The following is a 24,773-nucleotide window of genomic DNA, read 5'->3' as shown; positions in this document are numbered from 1 at the left end:
GCGGGCGAAGGGGCACGGAGTAATTAAAGTACTAGATGTGTCTTAATGTAGGCGTTTGTCTGTCAGCAAACCACTATGTGTAGTAACATTTTGCTAACAAAATCATAAAACTATAAAATGTATTACTTTATAGCTTAATTTTAGTTGTGTATCTCGTTATGCTGTACAGGCACACGGAAACCACACACACACATTGTTCGACGTTGTTACACGAACAGTCCATACTAATGTTACCATAAAAATGAAGAGGAATAAATGATGCTGTCTACGCGGTATCAATATTATGACAGCTGTTTGAATTAACACACAAAACTTATTGTACTAGAATTATATAACATTTGCTTTCATAAAATATGTTTAACCTTATAATGAGCAACCATGATATGTATATGTGTAAACGTTAAAATGTTTTTTTTTTAATCATGGGCTATTGGATGTCAAACACTTGGCAATTTTCACACAGTCTTTAAGAATGAAACGTGCTACATTTTTTTCCATTAGTAGCAAGTTATCGTTTATATGCACTGGCCTACAAACATGATATCACATACCACAACCTTTGATATACCAGTCATGATGCACTGGCTGAGAAATAACACAATGTGTTGATCGACGGGGATCGATCCTAGACCGACAGCGCATCAGGTGAGCGCGTTGCCACTCAATCTGGGCTACGTCAAATTAAAGTTTGTTTTGTTTAACACGCCACTGAAGCACCTTTATGTATAAATTGAATACCAAACATTTGGTGCACTGGACGGAAATGTTTTATTTAACCTAGCACTCAACACATTTTGTTTACGGTTATATGGTGTCGGACATATGGTTAAGGACCACAGATATTGAGAGAAAAAACCGCTGTCGACACTTAATGTGTAAATTAAAGTGTAAACTGTTTTAATCGAATTCCAGATTAACGATTTCAGTCCTATACTTTCTGATATCCATTGCCCTTGTTTATCTCGAACTGGCATTCTTATCTGATACTAATTCGAAAGTACATCAAATTACTAATAAATGCAAAAGAAAACAAAAAAATAGAAAACTTTATATCAATTCAGGAAATACAATTCAGAATATTGTGAATAATGGAAATAATTTTTTTTATTGAGAAATCTAAAATACTTATATTTGGTTCAAAACCACCATGAAATAAGTCATTTTATATTAAAGATATCAAATTGAACATTGTTGATACATACAAATATTTATGCATTATATTTTCTAGCACTGGATCATTTGTTGAAGCAAAACAAAAAAAATAATAATAGCGCAGGCTAAAAAAAGAATGACGTTACTAAACATTATAACTAGAAATTTAAATCTACCTATAGACTGCCAGCTGCGCCTTTCTGATAGTACTATTGTCCCAATTCTCCTGTATTCCTCAGAAATCTGGGGATCTGGTAATAGACAAAATATTGAATAAATTCAATTAAATTTCTTAAGAGACATATTGAGACTTAGAAATAGTACCCCACTACCTATGATTTATGGTGAATTGGGATTTTTCCCCTAGGTATTAAGATTAAAACCAGGATGTCAATGTTTGGGCCTCGCTCATAACTGGAACGACCTCTAAAATATCAGCAATATTATAGGGAATCGTGATATGTGAAACTATTAATCATGGATATAGAGTTAAATGGTTAATTAGTATAAAAAATATCCTGAACATTTTTAGCTTGGGAAATTATTGGTTAAATCAAAATATTACAAGTAAGAAAGCATTCACTCATATTGCCATATTAAGTCAAAGACTACAAGATCAGTACAGACAGGCTTGGAATGATGATTTAAATTTATATCCGAAATGTTCTACATATAGAGTTTTCAAATCGACCCTTTCATGCGAAAGTGATCTTCTATATTTACCTGAAAAACTGTGAACAATATATTGCCTATTCAGGACTTGTAATCACTATATACCAATTGAAACTGGCCGATGACAAAACATCGATAGGCAAGAACGAAAATGTCCTCTCTGTAACACCACTTTAGGTGATGAATATCACTATTTATTTCAATGTACATATTTCGCAAGTGAGAGATTCATATATCTAAAAAATATATTATTATGACAGACCCAATTATTTAATTTGAAAAGCTCTCAACGACAAAGAAATTATGTGTGTTCTTAAATGTGATTAACTCTGTTTTCAAAAATATCTGTACAGCATAATTATAGACAGTACGCAATGGTTGGTTTAAACAATATTTATTCGCAGATCAAATGTGGGATTGGCCAACAGCCAAGTGCCTATATTAAATCCTCTCCCTACATGTAACAAATATACATGTTATACATCAAGATGGCTGTCAAGATACAGTTAGAATGGTTACATGGTTAATTGATCTCTAAACGCTTGCTATTAATAAGAAAAATTCTGAACACATTTAAATATAGAGATATTATCTTGGACACTTAAATTAGAATCTCTAAATAGTAAAACAAACAAACAAACAAATCATAGACAGTTAAGGGAAATTATCTTCTTAACCGTTTAAGTAGTTTTAGACTATTAACTACTCAGTTAATAACAATATCAAATTTTAATTAAGAGGGAGTACTTACATTATCGGTATCCTAACTACTACAATAATACAGTTAATTAAAAGCTTTGTTTGAACAAATGGCGCTCCGCCGCGACTGTTAGTAGCAGGCTGGCCTATTATCGATTGATATCTCACCTGCATTCCACAAAAATCCCAACTTTGAGGTCCGCCGTGAACAGCGGGTACTCACCAGTGAGTATTGATTGGTTGCGCGCTGTTGTGTTTCTTTGTTAAAGTATTTTAGCTATCACAAGTGGCGCCAGTTAGTCAAAATTGATTAAATAGTATAATTTAAATTAAAATTATATTTTCTTTTAGGCGCAGTTCAGACAATTAAAAGCCATTTCCTTTATTTTATATTTTCGCTTAAATAAAAATGTCCAGATTATCTGTTAAGTAACTAATTATTGTCCCAATTCAGGCCCCCGATCTTATCAGTGGTATATGAGCACGTGAAACAAGTTACTTACTTGCTGTGTAAGAGACACGGAGACAATGAGTGGATTACATTTATCGTTGCTTTGTCGGTTACATCTGTAAAATAATCAGATGTAAACGACAACAAATTTGTTGGCAAAAACCGACCTCGGTGCTCTAGTCGTTAAGCCATCGGACATAAGGCTGCTGGTAGATACTGGTTTCGCAGCCCGGTACCAGCTCCCATTCAGAGCGAGTTCTAACGACTCCATGGGTCAATAAGAACCAACACATTGCCCTGGATAAACAGCCCAGATAGCTGACAGTGTGTTTGAATCTTAATTGGATATAAGCATGAACATCAGTTGAAATTAATGAATGTTGGGATGAGGTAATTACCATTCCCATTTCATTTCAATATATATATATATATATATATATATATATATATATATATATATATATATATATATATATATAGTCTTCAGAAAAGTAGGGAAACTCTAATAAGAATTTACAGTTGCCAAAATTGTAAGGTATATTAGCTGTGGGGAATGGTTATGTGATAATAGTGAATTAATTGGGCAAACATTACAATCGGTAGTTCAATATTACATAAGGTTTTATGACCACCAAAGATCTTGAAGAACGATTGGGGTCAGAAGTGAAATTTGAAAGTAAATCGCAAATTCAGACAATAAAAATGACTAAAACCAAAACAATAACAACTGTATGATCAACAGAATGAAAAAGATTGACAAAAATAATGTTCCACAGTGATTAATCGACCTTCCTGGAAATGGTCAAAATCGAGAATGACACCCCACGCACGTGTACGGGGCAAATGCGCGATGCACGTGCAAACTATGGAATGTGTTTCGGTGTGTTGATAAACAGACCTGAACGTTCTTTACTAGGGTGTCTGTGGTCAAAACGTATGTTCGGTCTAATAGTTGATATTAATATTTCAGGTTCCCCTACTTTTTTTTGAAAAAAAAAATATATATATATATATATATATATATATATATATATATATATATATATATAGAATACTGGTGGTTATCATTAAAGGCTTGAAAGGTGCTCAATACTTTAAGAGAGAGTAGAGCATAAACAAATTATGAAATAAGCTGGCAAATTATCAAACAGTCGAACACGTACAAACGAAACTCCGGCCAATGTAACCTGTGCATTGAGGAAAAGCTCGCCATCCTACAAACAAAAGACAAAAACAATCTCAACAAAAGGACTGAGCTCATCTCAAAATGCCGTCACACCAGTAAGCTCAAACCACGCAACCGCACTACATAAAAATAAAAACCCTGCAATCTTTTCACCAGTATCAGCTATCTGAAGATCGTCGAAGGGCGTGAAACTCGGAGTAATAGCGTAGGACAAAAGTGCAATATATATATTTATATATATATATATATATATATATATATATATATATATATATATGAAGATAAGTACAGACTGAAACATGTAAAAGGATCATTATTTCTTTAAATTGTTTTTTAAAATACATATATACTGTACACTTGTTTTCTTTTATCATTTTTATTTATATATATATATATATATATATATATATATATATATATATATATATTCCATTAGTAGCAAAGAATGTTTTATATGCACCATCCCATAGACAGGGTAGCACATACTACGGCTTTTGATGCCAGTCGTGGTGCACTGGCTAGAACGAGAAATAGCCCAATGGGCCCAATGACGGTGATGGATCCTAGACCGACCGCGCATTATCCCTGGGCTATGTCCCGCCCCTACAAATGAAGAATGCATTTGGAGGTAATCAGTAACTGTTCAGGTAATCGGTAACTGTTCAGGTAATCGGTAACTGTTCAGGTAATCAGTAACTGTTCAGGTAATCAGTAACTGTTCAGTATAAATGTATGTTCAAATTTGTCATAATTTGTTTTTATTTTGTCATTTATTTATTTATTTATAGCATTACCTGACGTCATTAAATGTCATCAGATAGAATGCATTGCGGAAAATTATAAGCACTGGCGTGTTTCTCGTCTGAGAAACAAAACAGTAATGAAGGAGTTTTATTGATGTTATTTAATAATTGAACGTTATATTTTTGAAGTTCATGCGATGATAAACACCAAATCCATTTACACACTGTATGAATGGCGTAGCATTAATATTGCCATTATACAAAACTATATTACAAAAACCCAATCAAACTCAATGATTTACAACTGTATCAATACACAAATAAGGGAATTCCCTTCGAAAGTTACATTCCTTTTTTCCCGTCAAATCTCCGATTCATTATAATGATTTGCGTAAGGTTTTATAAATTTTAATTTTCCGAATCAAATGTGGATAAAAAGTTACAAAATTTAAAATAACTGAACATCAACTGATAACGCAAACAGGTTTTTTTTCTCTCAAAAATATCAAACGATAGTTAATTAAGAATTGAACGATCTATATACTAAAATGGAAGATTTGTTGTGAAACGTGAATGTGAAGACTGACTTTCAAGGGATAGAGTGGTTTCAGTGTTACTGTGTGTGTGGATTTCACAGCAACTCTGTGATTGTGTGATATTATTCAGGGAAAGGTTAGGTCGTGTAATTGTGCACAAAGGCGTTGTTTTCATTAAGAATATAACATAATAGTTAAAATATGGATTAAAAAATACATAAATAATAAAAGAGAGAGCACGCTGTAAACCTACTACATTTTTGAAAAAGCATAAGGCCAAAATTAAAAACAAAATTATTCGTAGCATGCAATATAATGGAAGCAGGAGGGGATTACTGCCAGGTAAGCCCCCTTACCCCACACACCATTTACCGAGCTATACACGTGATCGATATACAACCGAGTGAATACCTCGCGACGAGCGCGGATGTCAACGTTGGTGACGCGAAGTATGCACTCTGAGTATCGATCGATGTGCGGCCAGTATAGAGCTAACACTTCGACTGTTAGCTGTTGTCTACAAATAAATACTCTGTCAAAAAAGAAACTCATAGGTGATAGGGCAAGAAGAAAAGTGTTTGATTTTACAAAATATAGGTTTTTTGTGTACAATGTTGCTGAATGACCAAATGCCCAAATGCACCCTAAAACAAATTTAACGCACGTTGTGGCACGTTTTGCGACAATTGCAGGCAATAGGCGTGGAATGGTACGATTTTGGCGAATGCACGTGAAACTCGGGGAAAAGATTGGGGTAGTGATGGGTATTTAAAGCTGCAATGCTCGCAATGATTCCTCATTTCCAGTTAGGTGAATCGCAGTCAGCAGTTGCACGCCACATAAACGTCCATCAGAGCACCATTTCAAGTCTCTGGTACAGGTACCAGCAGTTTCAATCAGCTGAAGACCAGCCCAGAAGTGGAAGACCTCGCATAACAACTGCAGCACAAAGTCGCTACATCCAGGTTCTGCATTTGCGTCACCGAACTGCCACAGCAACGAACACTGCTGGACACATATCTGGTTTGAGAAGGGTGTCTGCACAAACCATTTCGAACCGACTTCGAGAAGCTGATTTACGGGCTAGGAGACCGTATTTTGGCCCCGTCCTGCGACGTCAACATCGACATTTACGTGTTCGCTGCTGCACGAATGTACAGGGGTGGAACTTGGGAAACTGGAACTTGGGAAACTGGCGGCGAGTATGGTTCAGCGACGAGTCACGTTTCCTTCTACAGCGACGTGATGGACGACAACGCGTTTACAGACGCCGTAATGGACGTGTTGCCAACAACTGCGTCGCCCAAGTTGACAGATTCGGTGGAGGGAGTGTCATGATGTGGGGAACCGGCAGAAGTGAACTTGTGTTCGTACAAGGCAACCTGATAGCTGTACGCTACCGAGATGAAATTATTCAGCGGGACAATGCCAGGCCGCACACGGCAGGTATAACAATGGATTTCCTACAGAATGAGAACATTAATGTGCTGTCATGGTCATCAAGATCGCCAAATCTCAACCCCATTGAACATGTATGGGACGAACTGGACAGACGTGTACGCCAACGTGACCCGCAGCCTCAGACGTTTCCGCAACTGTCGCATGCATTGCAGGAAGAATGGGCTAGGATTCCACGTGCCCGGATTCAGAGACTCATTCAGTCTATGCCAAGGAGATGTCGCGCAGTGATTGCTGATGCTGGTGGCCACACAAGGTACTGATTTCAGCGTCCTCGTGCGACGCCGTCAGTCCATAGCAATAACATTGTCACATACTCATGTCAACTTTGACTGTGATACGATCATAAATAACGAAATTATGCCACTTTGTATTAAAGAGATAATTCCATGAATATTTCGCCTATGCGTTTCTTTTTTAACAGTATATATATATATATATATATATATATATATATATATATATATATATATATATATATATATATATAATATGTCCTCACACCTAAGTACAGCAATTTACTCTACACTAAATAACGAATCTGTAATTTTCGATAATTTTAACTACTCTGATGAATACTAAAATAAAACCAATAGCCTGTTCAGATATTTGTATATATATTTTTTGCGATCATAATGTTTCCGAATCTGTCATTTTACATCAAGTCAACCGCCATTTTGATTGTCGACTTCTTACAAATTATACGTTCTAGCCGGCCACAGACCACAATTAATTACGCTCTTTCTCCCAGGATATTGGTTTAAACAAACACACCCACTAAACCTGATCAGAGTACACCCATTTTACACAAAGAGCACTACTTTTGCATGGAACAGAATTACCACAAACAAGTCTTCAATGTCAAGTTACACATATTTACAAACTACATGCTCTCCCATGTCAACTTCAGTTAAATAGTTGCACTTAAAGCTGCCTGCTATGAAATAATCACAGTCAAACAGCAGACTACTTGCGCGGACAAATTTCCAAATGGGAAGATAACTGTGATCTGAGGCCTATCAGTCCATTTTCCCCCTAACACTGGCCCACACCAATGCATTTCAATGATATACATATTAAAGCAATGCTCAGTAAGTATCGAGATATCACCTTTAAAATGAGAGTAAATAGGGTCTGTGTTAAAACACCTACAACAGTGCCTTGTCATGGCCAATTATAGCAATGCAACTTTTGAGGGACACCAACTTCAAAATGTCATAACTCGAAAATCATGAGTAGGGTGTTTCTATCATTGCCCCAAGGCACTGGGGCTAGAATTATACTTGTTTAATTAATTAGGCCGGTAACCGACTTCAAGTTTGTTTGTAAAATATACGAAAGATAACTCCATTAAAAGAACGTTATTTGCGTTCAAGAGTCAGATCCCTTGTAACTCTTAAAATCATGATATAATACATGTTCAGTGCAATCAAAGTATGTGATATTTTTCAGATGACATACGTTAAGAATTTGATAACTTTGCAAATTAGATGTAAATTATTCGAGGTCACGACACTAGGTTTATTGACATTTAAGCAAACGCACTAGGGTGACATTCCCTAACTGACGTATGCATTCATAGTCATTAAATAAAAACATTTCAATAGCAATTTAACACTGAAAGCTGCCCACGTGGTATATTATGTTTGGGTTTTTTCAATGTATTTCCATGGACGCATGACCAGTCCTTTGCCCTAAAAACACCACTAGCCAGTCTAGACTTCCACTACACACAATCCCCTGCACACGCGCATTCCGTCGTCGTGGTCTGATAACAACGTAACCGTCGTCCTGAGGACAACACTTTAACCGTTGTCGTGAGGTGACATCGTCGTCATGAGCACAACACCTTAACCGTCATTATGATGACAATACATTAACCGTCGTCGTGGGGATGGCACCATCGTCGTGATGTCGATAACCTAACGTTGTCTTAGAAGATGTCAACTTGGTGGCTACTTTCCTCGTCTTTTGGATAAGTGTGACGTCATCGTCGTCAGTGTGTATGATAGCGCCCAGCATTTGAACGTGTGGTTATATTCGTTGACATGTGCTCAGTCGGTGGGGTTTGCATTACCATAGTCTGACACCCAATAGCCGATGTATTTTTAGTGCTGGGGTGTCGTTAAACATTCATTCATTTATGCTTTCATTTTATCACTAAACGGGCTCTCACAAAAATGAAATATGGAGAAAGAGGATCAATATGCATATGAAAAACCCCTTACTACTAATGGAAAAATGTAGCGGGTTTCCTCTCTAAGACTGTCAGAATTGCCAAATGTGTGCCATCCACTAGCCGACGATTAATAAATCAGTGTGCTCTAGTAGTGTCGTTAAGCAATTTGAACTTGAGTATAATAACTCTAATGGGCAGTCTTCGCAAATTAATACAGAGCTATTTTAGAAATTTAAAATTCTTATTACATTTTAAAAAACTTAAATAAACAAATTAACATTGAACATTTTTAAAATCTTTTTTTTGTTTTTCCAACCAGAGTTTTAATTAAACAAAGCGGTGGTTTTGTCACCTCCGCCATAGCATTTGTCAGTTGAGATTGTCTAACGTGCATGGTACACGTCTATCCGGCGTCTGTCCATCAAATATTGCTTTGAGGTGTTTCTTCGTATACAGTTTCCATTGGGGTTCGTCGTGAAGTAGACGATTTCCTCCATTCTTTTTCCTAGCACTTCACATCTGTAGGATACATGGATACTGTCTTTGACAGGGTGTTGGTAAAACGTTGACAGGACTGTAACGGAATAAAATAGGTAAATTACATTATAAAATAGCTGAGGAGTGATATATGTGGATGTCTTGACTTTCCTAAGGCTAAATCTGTTAATGATTTTATAGGGTAGGCAAGTTAGCTCATTTTAATGCATGGAGGTTAACATGTAAACCGGAGAGGAACGGAATGTTGGGGTATGAACTTCATTTTTCGTGAGGTTGTTTTATGTTGTTGTTTTGTTGTTGTTGTTGTTTTTGTTTTTTTTGTTGTTTTTTTGTTGTTTTGTTGTTTTGGGGTTGGGTTTTTTTTTTTTGGGGGGGGGGGGGGGGGGGGGGGGGGGGGGTCGTTATGGTCCTAGAAATATGATTCTTGGTCGTTGTAAAATAAATGTGTAGACTGCTTTCACATTAAATTCGATTTATAAAAACGCGTTTGGGATTGTAACTAAAGTAGACTTTCATGGGCTATTTTGGAATAAGTGATCATGTTCTGACATCATAAATATCTGAGGTCAAAATGAGACAAATTCTAATTGGTGCGGGTGCCGTAACACGTGCAGAGGGCCGAGGCTTAGTTTCAGCTCGTGAATATTAACACTAAGTTTAGTTAATCTACAAACCTGTAACACATTTGGATAAAGTTACAATTGAGTGAAACGTGAGTCTGTGACTTTGAAATTGTGAAACACCGTCTAAAAATAGACTAAAACTCGACTCCATAACTGTTACTTCTCAAACGCACGTGCGTTTTTAAAAATATGAGAAATGCATTTTGTGATATTAAAAACACCAGGATGGCCAAAAACACTTCGAATGTACGGAAATGGATAATCTAAAATCTAAAATCTAAGTATAGTATGATTTCAGTTGTCAAAAACGGCTGTAATAGTAAAAAAATATGCCTTAGTGTTTAAAGGTCTATGTTTATCAAAAACGTAATTCACTGTTGTATATTATCTACGTACACCTTTATGAAGTATCAATAAAATAAATTTTAAAAAATTTACCCGTTAACATGAAAGCGTGATTAGCAGCCTTTCAGACATTTTACTGGGAAGGTGGAACACGTGTATTTTTAAAAAGCGAAAATTTTATTATATTGAATTGAATTGAATTGTATGGATGGAATATTCTTTTGGAGATATTTTTCAAATGTAAAATATGGTGAACCATTGTTTAGTTTGGATTTATCAAAGCAGCAGTTTTTTCCGAACTTTAAACAAACCGACAATCACAGGGTTTGTATGGAAGTGGTTCTTAAATAGAACCAGTGCGTAATGGAAATGACCATCACGATGGGATAGGATCTGCAGTGACTACTTCATCCCTGGAGATTACGACAATTATTTACGGTGGTCGATAAATATGACACCTATTTTTTATTAGTATTGGGGTTTTTTTAAACATATCTGTTCCAAGCCTGTATCCCCACCGGCACATGTTCTACGATTGCGCATGATACAGCAAACACGAAACCACGACGAGCACGAGCTAAACTAGAACTCAAAACGTGGAGGGGGAGGAAGGCAGGGGGAGGGGGGGGGAGGTGGGGAAGGTACCAGATCAGGGGCGACAGTGTAAAATATAGTGGTACGGCTCCAGGTTGCCAGACTTCTTTCAAATTCATTTGAGAAGGACATTTTCACAGGTACAACAAATTTAACCCACAAAATTGCCTCTTTGAAAAGTGTTACGGTCAGGCGCCGTCCCTGAAGTGGCATAGGGAGGGGGCCCACGGGAATACGCTCCCACTACACCCCATGAAACATTTTTTTGTTTTTTGTTTTTTTTTAAACTTTACATTTTAGAGAATTATACATACACTTATATATATACATAGTATAGGTTGCCCCCCCCCCCCCCCCCCCCCCCAATCCCAATATAAAAACCTGCCTACGCCAGTGGAGGGTATCAAGCCTAGAACGATAAAAAAAATATGGGGCTTTTATTTCATGATTAAATACAAATGCTGCAAATTACGTGTTTTGTTCATGTTGACGGCTATTTTGGATTTCGACACCTGGCGGAGGTAGCCCACACTTTTGAGATGATCACCCCCGCTACTTTTAATCAGAAGGCTTTGAAAATATAAAAAAAGCACCTTCAAACCTTTGTCCCCGTAAATTGTTCACAGAACTGTATTAATTTGTCTCTACTGTATATATCGTGATTGAGAGTTACAAGGGGAATCTAACTCTAGAAAGTAAATAGAGTAGTTTTAATGGAGTTATCTTTCGTATATTATAAAAGCTATGTATTCAATACTTACGATGAAGGAAACCCACAATCAGTAGTATTACCACTGGTTTAAAACAACAGTGATGAAAAGAACAACATATTAATTTTAACAATTGTAAATGATAAATATTTATTCAACGTATGCATTCTATACACAACATTAAGGGGGCTGTTTTTGCAACTTGCAGAAAAAGAATCCCTTTGACTTCATGTCTTAGATCACCAGAGTCAAGTGAATTGTGATCGGTTTTCTTTTCGGCTTCTGGTCGAAAACTACTTGACTTTTGTGCTTTGTGCACGAAATAAATTGTGAATTTTGTAAATTTTGACACTTCACGGGGAAGGGACCTTGAAGGCGTTGCACAAAAAGGAAAAATTAAACAACAACATTCTTTTCTATATCCAGAACCGGAAAGTCTTCATACATGTATATATCAGAATATGGGTATTTGTTAATGTTATTAAGGTTCGGGACCCCGTTGGCCATCTGGGTGGGGTGAAGTTTATTATCGTTGTAAAGAGAGATGCATTTAAACTATCATTTCTTTAAAGTCTTCTCCAAAACGTCTTGACCATTCCCAAGCATATTTTGAAGCTACTGCACAGATTCGCTTGAAAAACAATCTTGTCTACTTCCAGAAATGCTATAACCGAATAGTATTCCTATATGTAAAGGTCTGTAGATGGTTTATCTGATATGTGAAATAACGAATAATACATAAGTACATAGGTATGTAATAAATAGACAATAATACACGAGTGGCCGTTAGATACCATTTATCTCACAACGAGTTGTGCTAAAATGTATCTAACGAGCCAAAGCGAGTTTGATACGTTTTTAAACAACGAGATGTGAGATAAATGGTATTTACCGAACACGAATGTATTACTCTATTTCTTACACATCCCCCAAAACCAGGTTTTAGGCAACTTTTAACATATTTTTGGACTAAAAGTTATTTGCACTTGTAGCTGACTTACGCGTCACAGACACATGAATGTCAGGTTAACTATATGTCACAGTCTAATCGATTTCCATCGTATAGTTTTTCATTGGTGGCCTGGTCATCACCTAGAAGCAGCCAGTGGTATGTCTCGAAATTGTTAACACACTTGTATGTCGTAACAACCATGTGTAACCAAAAATAACGCATTGTGTTCTCACCAACGGGTGTGTAAGAATATCAAATATGTTGGGTTCCCCGTTTGTTCCCGGGGGTGGGAGAGGGGGGTAATGGGGATGGGGTGGGGTGGGGGTGAGTGGTAGTTGGGGGGAGAGAAACTTTTTTTTTGCTATAGTTATATAGAGAAATGGATTTAAACTGTTGTGTCTTCGATTTCTCCAAACCCACTCAAATAAATCCAACGATATTGTGTGTGAAGCTTCATTGACAAGTAGAGAAACACATTTATCTACACGTACATACAGTCAAACCTGTATTAAGCGGTCACACGAGGGAGTAGATAAAGGTGGCCGCTTAAGACAGGTGGCCGCTGAGTACAGGTTGCCACATATCATATAGACTTTAAAATATTTGTTGTTGTTTCTTGTTTTACCGTCTGTATTGCTAATCGACGGATGTGTTATTCACAGTTGACTATAAATCAACTTTTGACATGTCGTCTCTTTCAGAAATAATGCAAATGGAATGTATTAAATTAACCGTTCTCAACAAGTTTGTTTTCTTTATCCATTTAATTGTTTAATTCCTACTTCATGTGGTGTATTGTCATAGTAAGTGAATCTACAAATGTCAAGCGTAGCGTGCCGAGAGGCAGTTAGATGCATGCCAGAGTCACACTTTCTTAATTGATACACAGTAGAGATGTCGGGACTGAATGGGCACTAGTATTCCTGAAGGTGTAAAGAAGATCGGTTATTTGCTGCACCTTATCGCTGCTGTTGAAATACCGTTTTTATATAATAGTAAAACTTCACTGTGACCGCTTAATACAGGTATTTTAGCGATTTGGGATCCGATTTAGGTGGCCTCTAGCCGCGTAAGACAGGTGACCGCTTATTACAGGTACATTTACATTATAAATCGTTTGGGAGGAAAAACAGTGTCCGCTTAAGGCAAGTCACTGCTGAGTACAGATGACCGCTAAAACAGGTTTGACTGTATGAGAAAAACTGAAGGCAGTGAAAAAAACAAAAACGTCTCAAATTAATTGTTGCACGTTTTCTTTGGAATTGGAATAAACAAACAAAGGCTATATCTACTAAACTGCCAAAATGATGGCTGATGATAATATTATGACATATTCGAACTTCCGTATGTCTTTTTTATCTATTGGGTAAAATATTGCACATTTATTATTTTGTTCATCGTTTTAGATGGTGACACACTTGACAGGTGTGATGGCAGTACTCATGGCAGGTGCCAGAGGTCACGAAGGATACCCTCACCTTTCACGAACACCTGATGTCATCACTGTTATGACACTGATTCATGAGTACATGCCATCACAACTGGACTTATTCCAGTGAGCACTGTTCGGTGTATGTTTTAATTTAATTAACTAGTATGGGATGGCAGTCCTCTTTGTGGCCTTGTCAGACTGTTGAACTCTTCAGAAAAATATCTCCTAGGATGAGGCTGTCCTCCTATAGACGAGGTACTAGATAGAATAAATTAATGGATGTTTAACGACACCCCAACACGAAGGTACTAGATATAGATTCGTAGAAATAACCATTATTTTGCCAAATGCCAATTCAATTCAATGTGCAGAGATACGGCGCTGTACTCGTATGGTTTTGTCACTTTTACCCCACGGGGACGCAACAATGTGTTGAAAGTAGGAAAGTGAAGCCAATAATAAAAAAAACCAGCTTCTCAAACTATTTGACGAATTCCAACCTTGCAAGTTTCCTTGGCATATAAAAAAACAACAAATTTATGAAATATATAACCGTGTTTCAGTGTATGAGTAATTCATGGTCAAAATAAGTCATTTTGTTTATTAAAGATATCTGACCAAATGTTAAAGACATTTTTGTTTTACGACACCACTAGAGCACATTGATTTACTTGTCATCGGTTATTGGATATCAAACATTTGGTAATTCTGATATATAGGTAGTACTAAACCAAATAACTTCCGGCTGGGTCAAAGTTCGAGGTGCACCCAACTTTTGATTGTCTTGGTTGTAAAACAAAAATGCAATTTTATTTCATCTAGTATCACTGTGTCAAATAGCCTTGTGCTTGAAACATGTATGGGGTACCTGTAAAAAATACTCGAATTTTGTGCGGAACTAGGGTAGTCATAGACGCTACCCGTTATCTCAGAAATGAGCAGCTCGACCCACTTTAATGGTGAGGGGTGGTAGTATTTATATCCGTGGATTTTATGTCGGTTGATTCGCTGCAGGCAGGAGTTTTAGCAACACATGTTACTATTGTCGTATATGGGATTTGATTTGGTAGTATACACTCTATAGCCTTAGAGAAGATAAAAGCTACATTTCCCCACTAGTGTTAGAGATATTTTATATTCACTTTCCGACAAACAGAACACAGACCAGAACCTTACAAATTGCTATATACTAATACACACTGTTACGTCAGTTTCAAACCGAGGGTCTGCCAGTACACTTGCTGAAATACGGTTAATTGAGATTTCATTTTTCTTGGAATCACTTCGAGTTGTTCGAGTGGTTAATGTTTTGAACTCACATATGTCAAGCGAATCTGTGCAGTAGGTTACAATTCTGCCAGTTGACACTTTGTGTTTTTTTAAATAGTTGATATTGCAAACGTGGTACACTGGTTAGGACGAAACAAAAAGGTTAAAACGAAACAAAACAAACGCAAAACAACCAATCAGAGAATGGTTCCTCTGGGGTGATTCGATCCTACGACGAAAACACCTCAGGAGAGCGCTCTACCGACTCAGCTGGAACCCGCCTCTGCCCTGTACATAATGTAAGTACAACCACAGTACGGATAACACATCCTATAAATAAGAATTAAAACAAAAACTCTGCGATCAATTTATACAACAGTGGTTTTCGTATATTACAAAGTCTTCTAGGGGCAATTTGATACATTATTGAAAACAGAATTGTTCTTCAAAACTAATTTATCGAGATTATCGTACCAAAATAGATGCTGGATAATTAAATTTCGTATGTCAAATTTAAGATTACCAATCGAAACAGGTATATCGTTTAACGTTCTAGAGAAAATAGAAAATGCAAACGTTGTAATACTGGCAATGGGGATGAATCCCATTATTTATTCAGTTGCACAAATTATAATGCTGAACACTTTAGAAAAAAATATACAAAACAAGAAATATTTTTCAATTCAATACTAGGCGCTTTTAAATTGAAAGGTATGCTGTCATTATGTAAGGAACCATATATATATATATATATATATATATATATATATATATATATATATATATAACTAGCTATAATTATTTTTAAATATATCTAGTCTTGAGAACTGACGCTGCTCCGCATATTGTAGATATGTTTGTTCAATATCTTGTGTTCTATGTTAGCTATAGATATTTCTATGTTGGCGTCTGTTCTTGTCATGTTAATTATGTATTTGAATTGTCCTGTTGTGACACGTTAAAACGTGAGTGTTTAATAAATCTTGAAAAATATCTGTACGCCAGTCAGGGGATACACATTCACTTATTCTGAAGAGGAATCCTCCACCTCAGTGTGAACACTGATAGTTCACTACCTTTCGCGGCATGTAATCATTCTGGACCGAAAATAAATTATCTATGTGGAATAACAACTGTGAAGGGATTGTTTCTATTCCACACTCAACTTGTTTCGAAAATGTTACCTTTTGACTTTTACCATAATTTAATATACTTACCTCTGATATTTATATAATCGAAATTTAATATATTAGTATTTGTGATATGTATACTTCGTCCAGCTCTTTACTTTGTGGTTTAATTTTATATAGTAAAGTAAAGTTTGTTTTATTTAACGACGCCACTAGAGCACATTGATTTTTTATCTTATCATCGGCTATTGGACGTCAAACATATGGTCATTCTGACACTGTTTTTAGAGGAAACCCGCTGTCGCCACATAGGCTACTCTTTTTACGACAGGCAGCAAGGGATCTTTTATTTGCGCTTCCCACAGGCAGGATAGCACAAACCATGGCCTTTATTGAACCAGTTATGGATCACTGGTCGGTGCAAGTGGTTTACACCTACCCATTGAGCCTTGCGGAGCACTCACTCAGGGTTTGGAGTCTGTATCTGGATTAAAAATCCCATGCCTCGACTGGGATTCGAACCCAGTACCTACCAGCCTGTAGACCGATGGCCTGCCACGACGCCACCGAGGCCGGTCTAATTTTATATAGATGATCATAATTAATGAATTGTTAACTGTTTGACACCCAATAGCTGATGGGTTGGGTTTCTTTTGTTTTTTCTTGTTTTTTTTTCATTTTGTGCTGTAGGATCATTAGACATTTATTAATTCATTCGTTTGCACAATTAAACGATAGCCAACATCTCACATTGGCATATGTTAGCTTACCTGAATCAATATAAAAATGGTAACAGGGTGCATGACTATAAAACTGCTATGTAAGGATGTCGATATCATTTGAGAAGCATTACAGATTGACACAAGTCGATGTGGGGATCAATTTATTGTGTATTACCGCCTGATGTCATGTGACCCCCCAAAACGATTTTCACATGATAAGATCGTGGCACGTTCTGAAGTCAATAACGCGTGTGACCGCCTCGCGCAGCCACCACAGCCGCACAACGTCTTCTCATCGACCGAAGAACTCCTCTGAAAATCCGTACCGGAAGTCGTCGCTATTGGTTGATCAGTGCCTGCCCAAGAGCTTGAAGGGTCTGCGGTGGGTTGACCTGCTGTCTCAGTCGTCTTCCCAATTCATCCCAAATGTGTTCGATAGGATTCAGGTCTGGTGAACGGGACGGCCAATCCATGACGATGATACCGGCGTTTCGCAAGAAATTGCGCGTCAAGATCGCTGTATGGGGTGTAGCGTTGTCTTGTTGAAATGTCAATCCTGGACCGTGTTGTTACATGAACGGCAGCAGTTCCAGTGTCAACACTTGATCACGGTATTGTGCGGCAGTGAGTTTGCCCTGGACGACAATCAATCGGGAACGACCATGGGAACAAAATGAACCCCAAACCATTACGCTGCCGCCACCAAATCTGTCAACCTCCTGAACACAACACTGCGCATAGCCTTCTCACAGTCTACGCCACACCCGTATCCTGCCATCAGCAAACCTAAGTGTGAAACGTGACTCGTCACTAAAGACAACGTTATTCCAGCGTCTCTGATTCCATCTAACGTGTCGTCGGGTCCATTCCAGACGTTGACGACGGTGAAATGGCGTGAAAATGGGTCCTTTGTATGGTCTCCTACCTCGCAGTCCGCAGTCGATTCCTGATGGTGGATTGTGACACCCGACCCCTGAACAACTGTCTGCTTGTGGACGCGGCCGTCTCGAACCGATTACGGAGACGACGTAATCTGATTTGTCCATCCTCTCGGCGTGACGTCACACGCGGGTGTCCTGGCCTCGGACGATCCGCCACTACACCTGTCTGTTGCACACGGGTTCTGAGATTATGAATTGTCTGTTGGCTGCATCCTAGTGTGCGAGCAACTGCCGCAACGGATTGTCCTGCTTGCAGCCTACCCACAGCACGCTCACGTTCTGCGTTTGTGAGGCGTGGCATTCAGTCACTAATTTGTCACCAAACGTTTTAATGTGTTTTCCTGTTAAACAATACACGTGTGAATTGATTTGAAGGCATACGCGTTCACTGTGTTGATCACGTGACCCTGTGCACGTGTTTGTCAGGTTTTGCGCTTTAGACGTGCAGAAAGGCAATATGTGCGTTTTCACTCCGCCCCGTCCGTGCAGTATCATCGGGAAGACCGTTATGATCCATTATATAACGCAAATTTGAACTGATTTCCTCCAAAATAATTTACGATAAAAAAATATGATTGTAAAGTTTCTACTTGCGCTCAGTATATATGTACATTGTTTCATTTTTAAGTACAATGAATAAGGGTACTGGTGTGACAAAATATAATAATTTGCAAGCTATCTTATATTTTTAAACAAAAACAACAACAACAGAATAATAATATTCGGTTTTCTGTTCATACTGTTACTGCAATATTACATGATGCAGGATCAATAAAACCTTTTTTTTTCCATATTGTACTATACTTACAACATGATAATATACTGAACGGCTTTAAAAACGCAATATTTTTATGATGCTATTTTGTATTGTTCATCCATGTTTTATTGATGCTGTTTTGCACAAGTATATTGTACAAATCGTCTGTAAAACTGTTGATTAATGTTTACTTCAAGTGAATGAATAAATAAATGTTTAACGACACCCCAGCAAGTAAAATACATTTGCTACCAATTTTGCACAATGCTCTTAGCCAGCATAAGGCCCGTACAAATGAATTGTGCATGAATTTTAGTTAACATTTATTATAGTGAGAGCCAAAGGATTGCCACACCAATAAACCATCACATGTTTGTCAAATGTTTAGAAATAAAATACCTTGACTTACTAAAATTAACGGAATCAGATGTTTGGTATGTCACTTGCTATCGTATCCATACTTTAGGTAGCTAGACACTTCCGACGCCACCCATCAACTGTTGTGAGACGTCTGAATGACGTATAGCAGATAGGAGTAATCAGGGACTGCCCTAGACCCGGCAAGCCAATGCTAACAATTCAACGCCATGGTAATTTTCATGAACACGTGGCACCCGCAAAATCGCTTCCTTAGTGCAGCTTCTAGTGTCAGCAAATCTACTGAATGCAAAGTGATGGTGAAGTGTATGTGTATATAAATTCTAATTAAGACGAGATCAAATCTGTTGAATGCAAAGTGATGGTGAAGTGTATGTGTATATAAATTCTAATTAAAACGAGATCAGACTCTATTTGTTTCTGTTATTTCTACTGAATTGGCTGGGTGGTCTGCCTGCATTTTCACTCGCTTGTTGTCGAACACACTGAACATAACAGAGACATTTTGTTTTGTGGTAGTGTGGGTTTTTTTGTGGGGGTTTTTGGTGTGGTAGGGTTTTTTTTTAAAAATAATTTAATGGGGGGGTGGGGTGAACCCGTACATTTTCAGCTTGCAGGGACGTGGCGTAGCCAAGTAGTAAAGCGCTCGCTTGATGCGCGGTCGGTCCAGGATCGATTATTGTTGGTGGGCCGATTGGGCTATTTCTCATTCCAGTCAGTGCACCACGACTGGTATATCAAAGGTTGCGGTATGTGCTATCCTATCTGTGGGATGGAGCATATAAAAGATCCCGTGCTACTGATGTAAAACATGTAGTGGGTTTCCTCATTTAGACTATATGTCAAAATTGCCAAATGTCTGACATCCATTAGTCTATGATTAATAAACCAATGTGCTCTAGTGGTGTTGTTAAAACAAATTATTTTCAGCTTGCAGTGTGCATGTCCATAATTAACACAAATGGCCAAAGTATACTGAAAATAGCATAGTAACTCTAATAGTGATTTTACATTTTATTTGGTTATAGATCTAATTTATGAAAGAAGCAATATGTATAACTCAAATCAAGGCTGCATGGAATCCATCAAATCGGCGCTAAAACCCTAGACGCTGGTTACGTCCTTTCAGATGTATACAATAACGCCCTCTACGACACCTCTAACATTAAATAAAATGTGTGTGGCCTAACACTTGGGGCAGGATTTAGCACAGTCGTCAGAAAGTCATCGGCAAATGGATGTCAAACATTTGGAAATGGATGTCATATAGTTTTAAAGAAAACCAGCTACATTTTTTTATTAGTAGCAAGACATCTTTTATATCCACCGTCCCACAGACAGTAATGTATGCTTGCAGGGGCGGGTCTAGCTCAGAGGGTAGAGCGCTGGACTAATGTAGAGCATTTAGTTTAATGTAATGTATGCTTGCAGGGGCGGGTCTAGCCCAGTGGGTAGAGCGCTGGACTAATGTACAGCATTTAGTTTAATGTAATGTATGCTTGCAGGGGCGGGTCTAGCTCAGTGGGTAGAGCGCTGGACTAATGTAGAGCATTTAGTTTAATGTAATGTATGCTTGCAGGGGCGGGTCTAGCTCAGTCGGTAGAGCGCTGGACTAATGTAGAGCATTTAGTTTAATGTAATGTATGCTTGCAGGGGCGGGTCTAGCTCAGTGGGTAGAGTGCTGGACTAATGAAGATCATTTAGTTTAATGCAATGTATGCTTGCAGGGGCGGGTCTAGCTCAGTAGGTAGAGCGCTGGACTAATGTAGAGCATTTAGTTTAATGTAATGTATGCTTGTAGGGGCGGGTCTAGCTCAGTGGGTAGAGTGCTGGACTAATGTAGAGCATTTAGTTTAATGTAATGTATGCTTGCAGGTGCGGGTCTAGCTCAGTCGGTAGAGAGCTGGACTAATGTACAGCATTTAGTTTAATGTAATGTATGCTTGTAGGGGCGGGTCTAGCTCAGTGGGTAGAGCGCTGGACTAATGTACAGCATTTAGTTTAATGTAATGTATGCATGCAGGGGCGGGTCTAGCTCAGTGGGTAGAGCGCTGGACTAATGTAGAACATTTAGTTTAATGCATCGTATGCTTGCAGGGGCGGGTCTAGCTCAGTCGGTAGAGCGCTGGACTAATGTAGAGCATTTAGTTTAATACATCGTTGCCCGAGTACTCTGACGCTAAGAGAGCTTGACGGACATTTGGATAGTTATCAAGAAGGTGTTGATAACTGTCTAAGTGTCCATCTAGCTCTCTTACCGTCAGAGTTATCAAGAGAGTGTTGATAACTGTCCAAGTGTCCGTCTAGATCTCTTACCATCAGAGTTATCAAGAGAGTGTTGATAACTGTCTAAGTGTCCGTCTAGCTCTCTTACTATCAGAGTTATAAAGAGGGTGTTGAGAACTGTTCAAATGTCCGTCTAGGTCTCTTACTATCAGAGTTATTAAGAGGGTGTTGATAACTGTTAACTGTCCGTCTAACTCTGTTACTGTCAGAATTATCAAGAGAGTGTTGATAACTGTCCAAGTGTCCGTACAGGTATCTTACTGTCATAGTTATCAAGATAGTGTTGCGAACTGTTCAAATGTCCGTCTAGGTCTCTTACTGTTAGAGTTATTAAGAGGGTGTTGATAACTGTTCAATAGTCCGTCTAGGTCTCTTACCGTCAGAGTTATCAAGAGAGTGTTGATAACTGTCCAAGTGTCCGTCTAGGTCTCTTACCGTCAGAGTTATCAAGATAGTGCGGATAACTGTCCAAGTGTCCGTCTAGGTATCTTGCTGTCAGAGTTATCTAGAGAGTGTTGAGAACTGTTCAAATGTCCGTCTAGGTCTCTTACTGTTAGAGTTATTAAGAGGGTGTTGATAACTGTTCAAGTGTCCGTCTAGCTCTCTTACCGTCAGAGTACTCGGGCTATGGGCAGAGGTTGTTGGGTCGAATGATTGAAGCCCATGGGACTATTCTCTGATTGAGTCCCCGCCCCCCCCCCCCCCCCGTCCCAACCAGTGACCCACGTGATCCACGAGTGGTATGTCAAACGTCGTGGTGCATGCAGCTTCCGTGGGAAAATACATATACAAGACACCTTATTGCTAACAGAAACAAACTACAAATATTTTCTCTGACTATGTAACATCCAACAGCCGATGATTACTAAATCAAAGCGATCTAGCGGTGTCGTTAAATAAAACAACTTTAACGTTTTTGTTTACTTGCCATCCTTTAACTGTTTTGTCTTGTTTACCAGCCTTTGCGTGATAGTTCCTAAAACAGAGTCAGACCTGAAATAACTGTTGTTTTATGTTCATCATTTCAGATATGGACAGAAAACCTCTAACAGCCACCAGCTGATATCCACAATTCACAGAACTCCAGTCTGGCAGACAAGCTGAAGAGTCACTACAGAGAAAACAAATCAAAGAACTTCCACGGACGAGACGAGGTTTGGACGCAATTCATGGTTAAACTTCCGCTATCATTGCTTGTGACGACTGTGCTCGTCACGTGGTACTATGGCGTCACAGAGGTGACGCCCGAGCTGTTACGGATCACCGGTGCAGTATTTACAGATATTAATAGGATCGGTTCTCACCTGGCAAGTGTTTGTGTTTTGGTGTGCGATCCGCTTCATTGATTCGTCATACAAAACCTTCAGGAAGATACTAAGACAATCAGAACCGCGTTCTACCATTATGCAACGTGTTTCCGTTAACAACTCGAATACAAAAGACTACGAAATATGTCGATTAAAAACAAACGATCTCAAAAGTGATTCTAATTTGGAAACAAACAAACGCAACTCGACTTTATTAAATCAAGACTCGTATTCAACAAAAGACGAACGTTCTTTCAGCAGTCGTAAACAACACGACAATGGACGAACCTCGGTTTGGGAATCCTATCTGTTGCCGGGTTACTGCCTGATTTGCAATGACGTAAAGCCACCGAGGTGTCACTACTGCCCGGTCTGTGACGTATGCGTCTTGAAACGAGACCACCACTGTTACTTCGCAGGCTCGTGTGTCGGGTGGAGAAACCACAGGTACTTCATAGTGTTTTGCTTCTGGGCGTCACTTGGCAGCAGTCACGTGTCCGTCCATCTTCATTCACAAGACACTCTGGTCGTCCATCACCTACGTCGACCTCTTCGCGCCGTGTGCAGTATTGTGATGCATTATCGGAAGAACGTCACTTCCTGTGGTAATTTATATTTGCTTGGCGTCATCTCATCTGTACTGCATTCTGCTTGGTACGAAATTTGTCGTAGAACACATATACTTGGTGACAAAGGGGTTAGCGACGTTTGAGAATAACCCCAGGAGGAAGCGACTGCGGGTTGTTGATAAGAGGACGGTTAATGGCAAATTCAGAAGTGTTTTTGGTAAATACTATCTAATGAACTGGTTGATTCCCACACATCGTTTCTTCTCGCCCGTTGAAGATCCGGTAAATTGGCCAACCGTTAAAACATATTGAATACGAACATTGGTGAGATACACCCAAATCATCGACTACAGAAGCTCCGGTAAATTGGCCAACCGTTAAAACATATTGAAGACGAACATTGGTGGGTTCTTCGACTACAGAAGCTCCGATAAATTGGCGACCATTAAACTCACCAGTATATGGTTCGACTTGACCCGTTTGTTTGTTGTTGTTCTTCTTCTTTCCTCCAGTTGGGGATTCTGTTCAATAAAATACCAGTCACAAATAGATGGATTCCTCAAATGTTTGTCTCGTTCAAGACTTCTAGGGACCCGAGAGTTGAACACACATTAAAGCAGCCAGTGATTGGCATTTTACCAATTGACGTGCCAGTATAAATGGAATGAGGTGGTTTTCAGTAAAGGGACATCCCTAAGTTTGCTGCAGTTGTTAAGATGTTATCGACTAACAGATACTTTTTAACTATTGTAGTAATTACATCTTCCTAAAATATTAGTGCCTGCATGTTAAGTATGTTACTGGTCGTTATAATATTTCTACTTGGTTAAATTTGATTTTATTTCCTAAAATATATTGTTTCATACGTATAGAATAATTTAAAGACAAAGTCCAGTTTGGTCTTCTTACAAATATTAAGACGACCAGAAACACATTGGATATACAGACTCTAAAATTCTATACACGAAAATCTATTTAATATGTAAGTTTAATCGTAGAAATATTTTATTAGTCAAAAACATCTTACAATGTAGCTAACTCAGCAATGTCCCTTTAAAGTGTGTCAATTCATAGAAACACCAATGACTAAGAGTGGGGTTTTACAGCTCAATAGGTCACTACACCGACTAAAACGAAAAGTAACACATGTAAAATATCATACTGTTAATAATGTGCAATTTACA

General features: G+C 38.3%; 1 protein-coding gene across 1 annotated transcript; it reads left to right on the top strand.

The window, feature by feature from the left end:
• Positions 1 to 23,117: 23,117 nt before the first annotated feature.
• On the top strand, positions 23,118 to 23,732 carry LOC121377871 (palmitoyltransferase ZDHHC16-like). Its single transcript, XM_041505970.1, has one exon. The coding sequence runs from the start codon at positions 23,118 to 23,120 to the stop codon at positions 23,730 to 23,732; it is 615 nt and encodes a 204-aa protein (XP_041361904.1).
• The last annotated feature ends 1,041 nt before the right edge of the window (positions 23,733 to 24,773 follow it).

Source organism: Gigantopelta aegis, chromosome 7 (genome assembly GCF_016097555.1).
Source record: "Gigantopelta aegis isolate Gae_Host chromosome 7, Gae_host_genome, whole genome shotgun sequence".
Taxonomy (NCBI): Eukaryota; Metazoa; Mollusca; class Gastropoda; order Neomphalida; family Peltospiridae; genus Gigantopelta; species Gigantopelta aegis.
The sequence above is the reverse complement of the archived record's forward strand: the minus strand, read 5'-3'. Positions and strand labels throughout refer to the sequence as shown.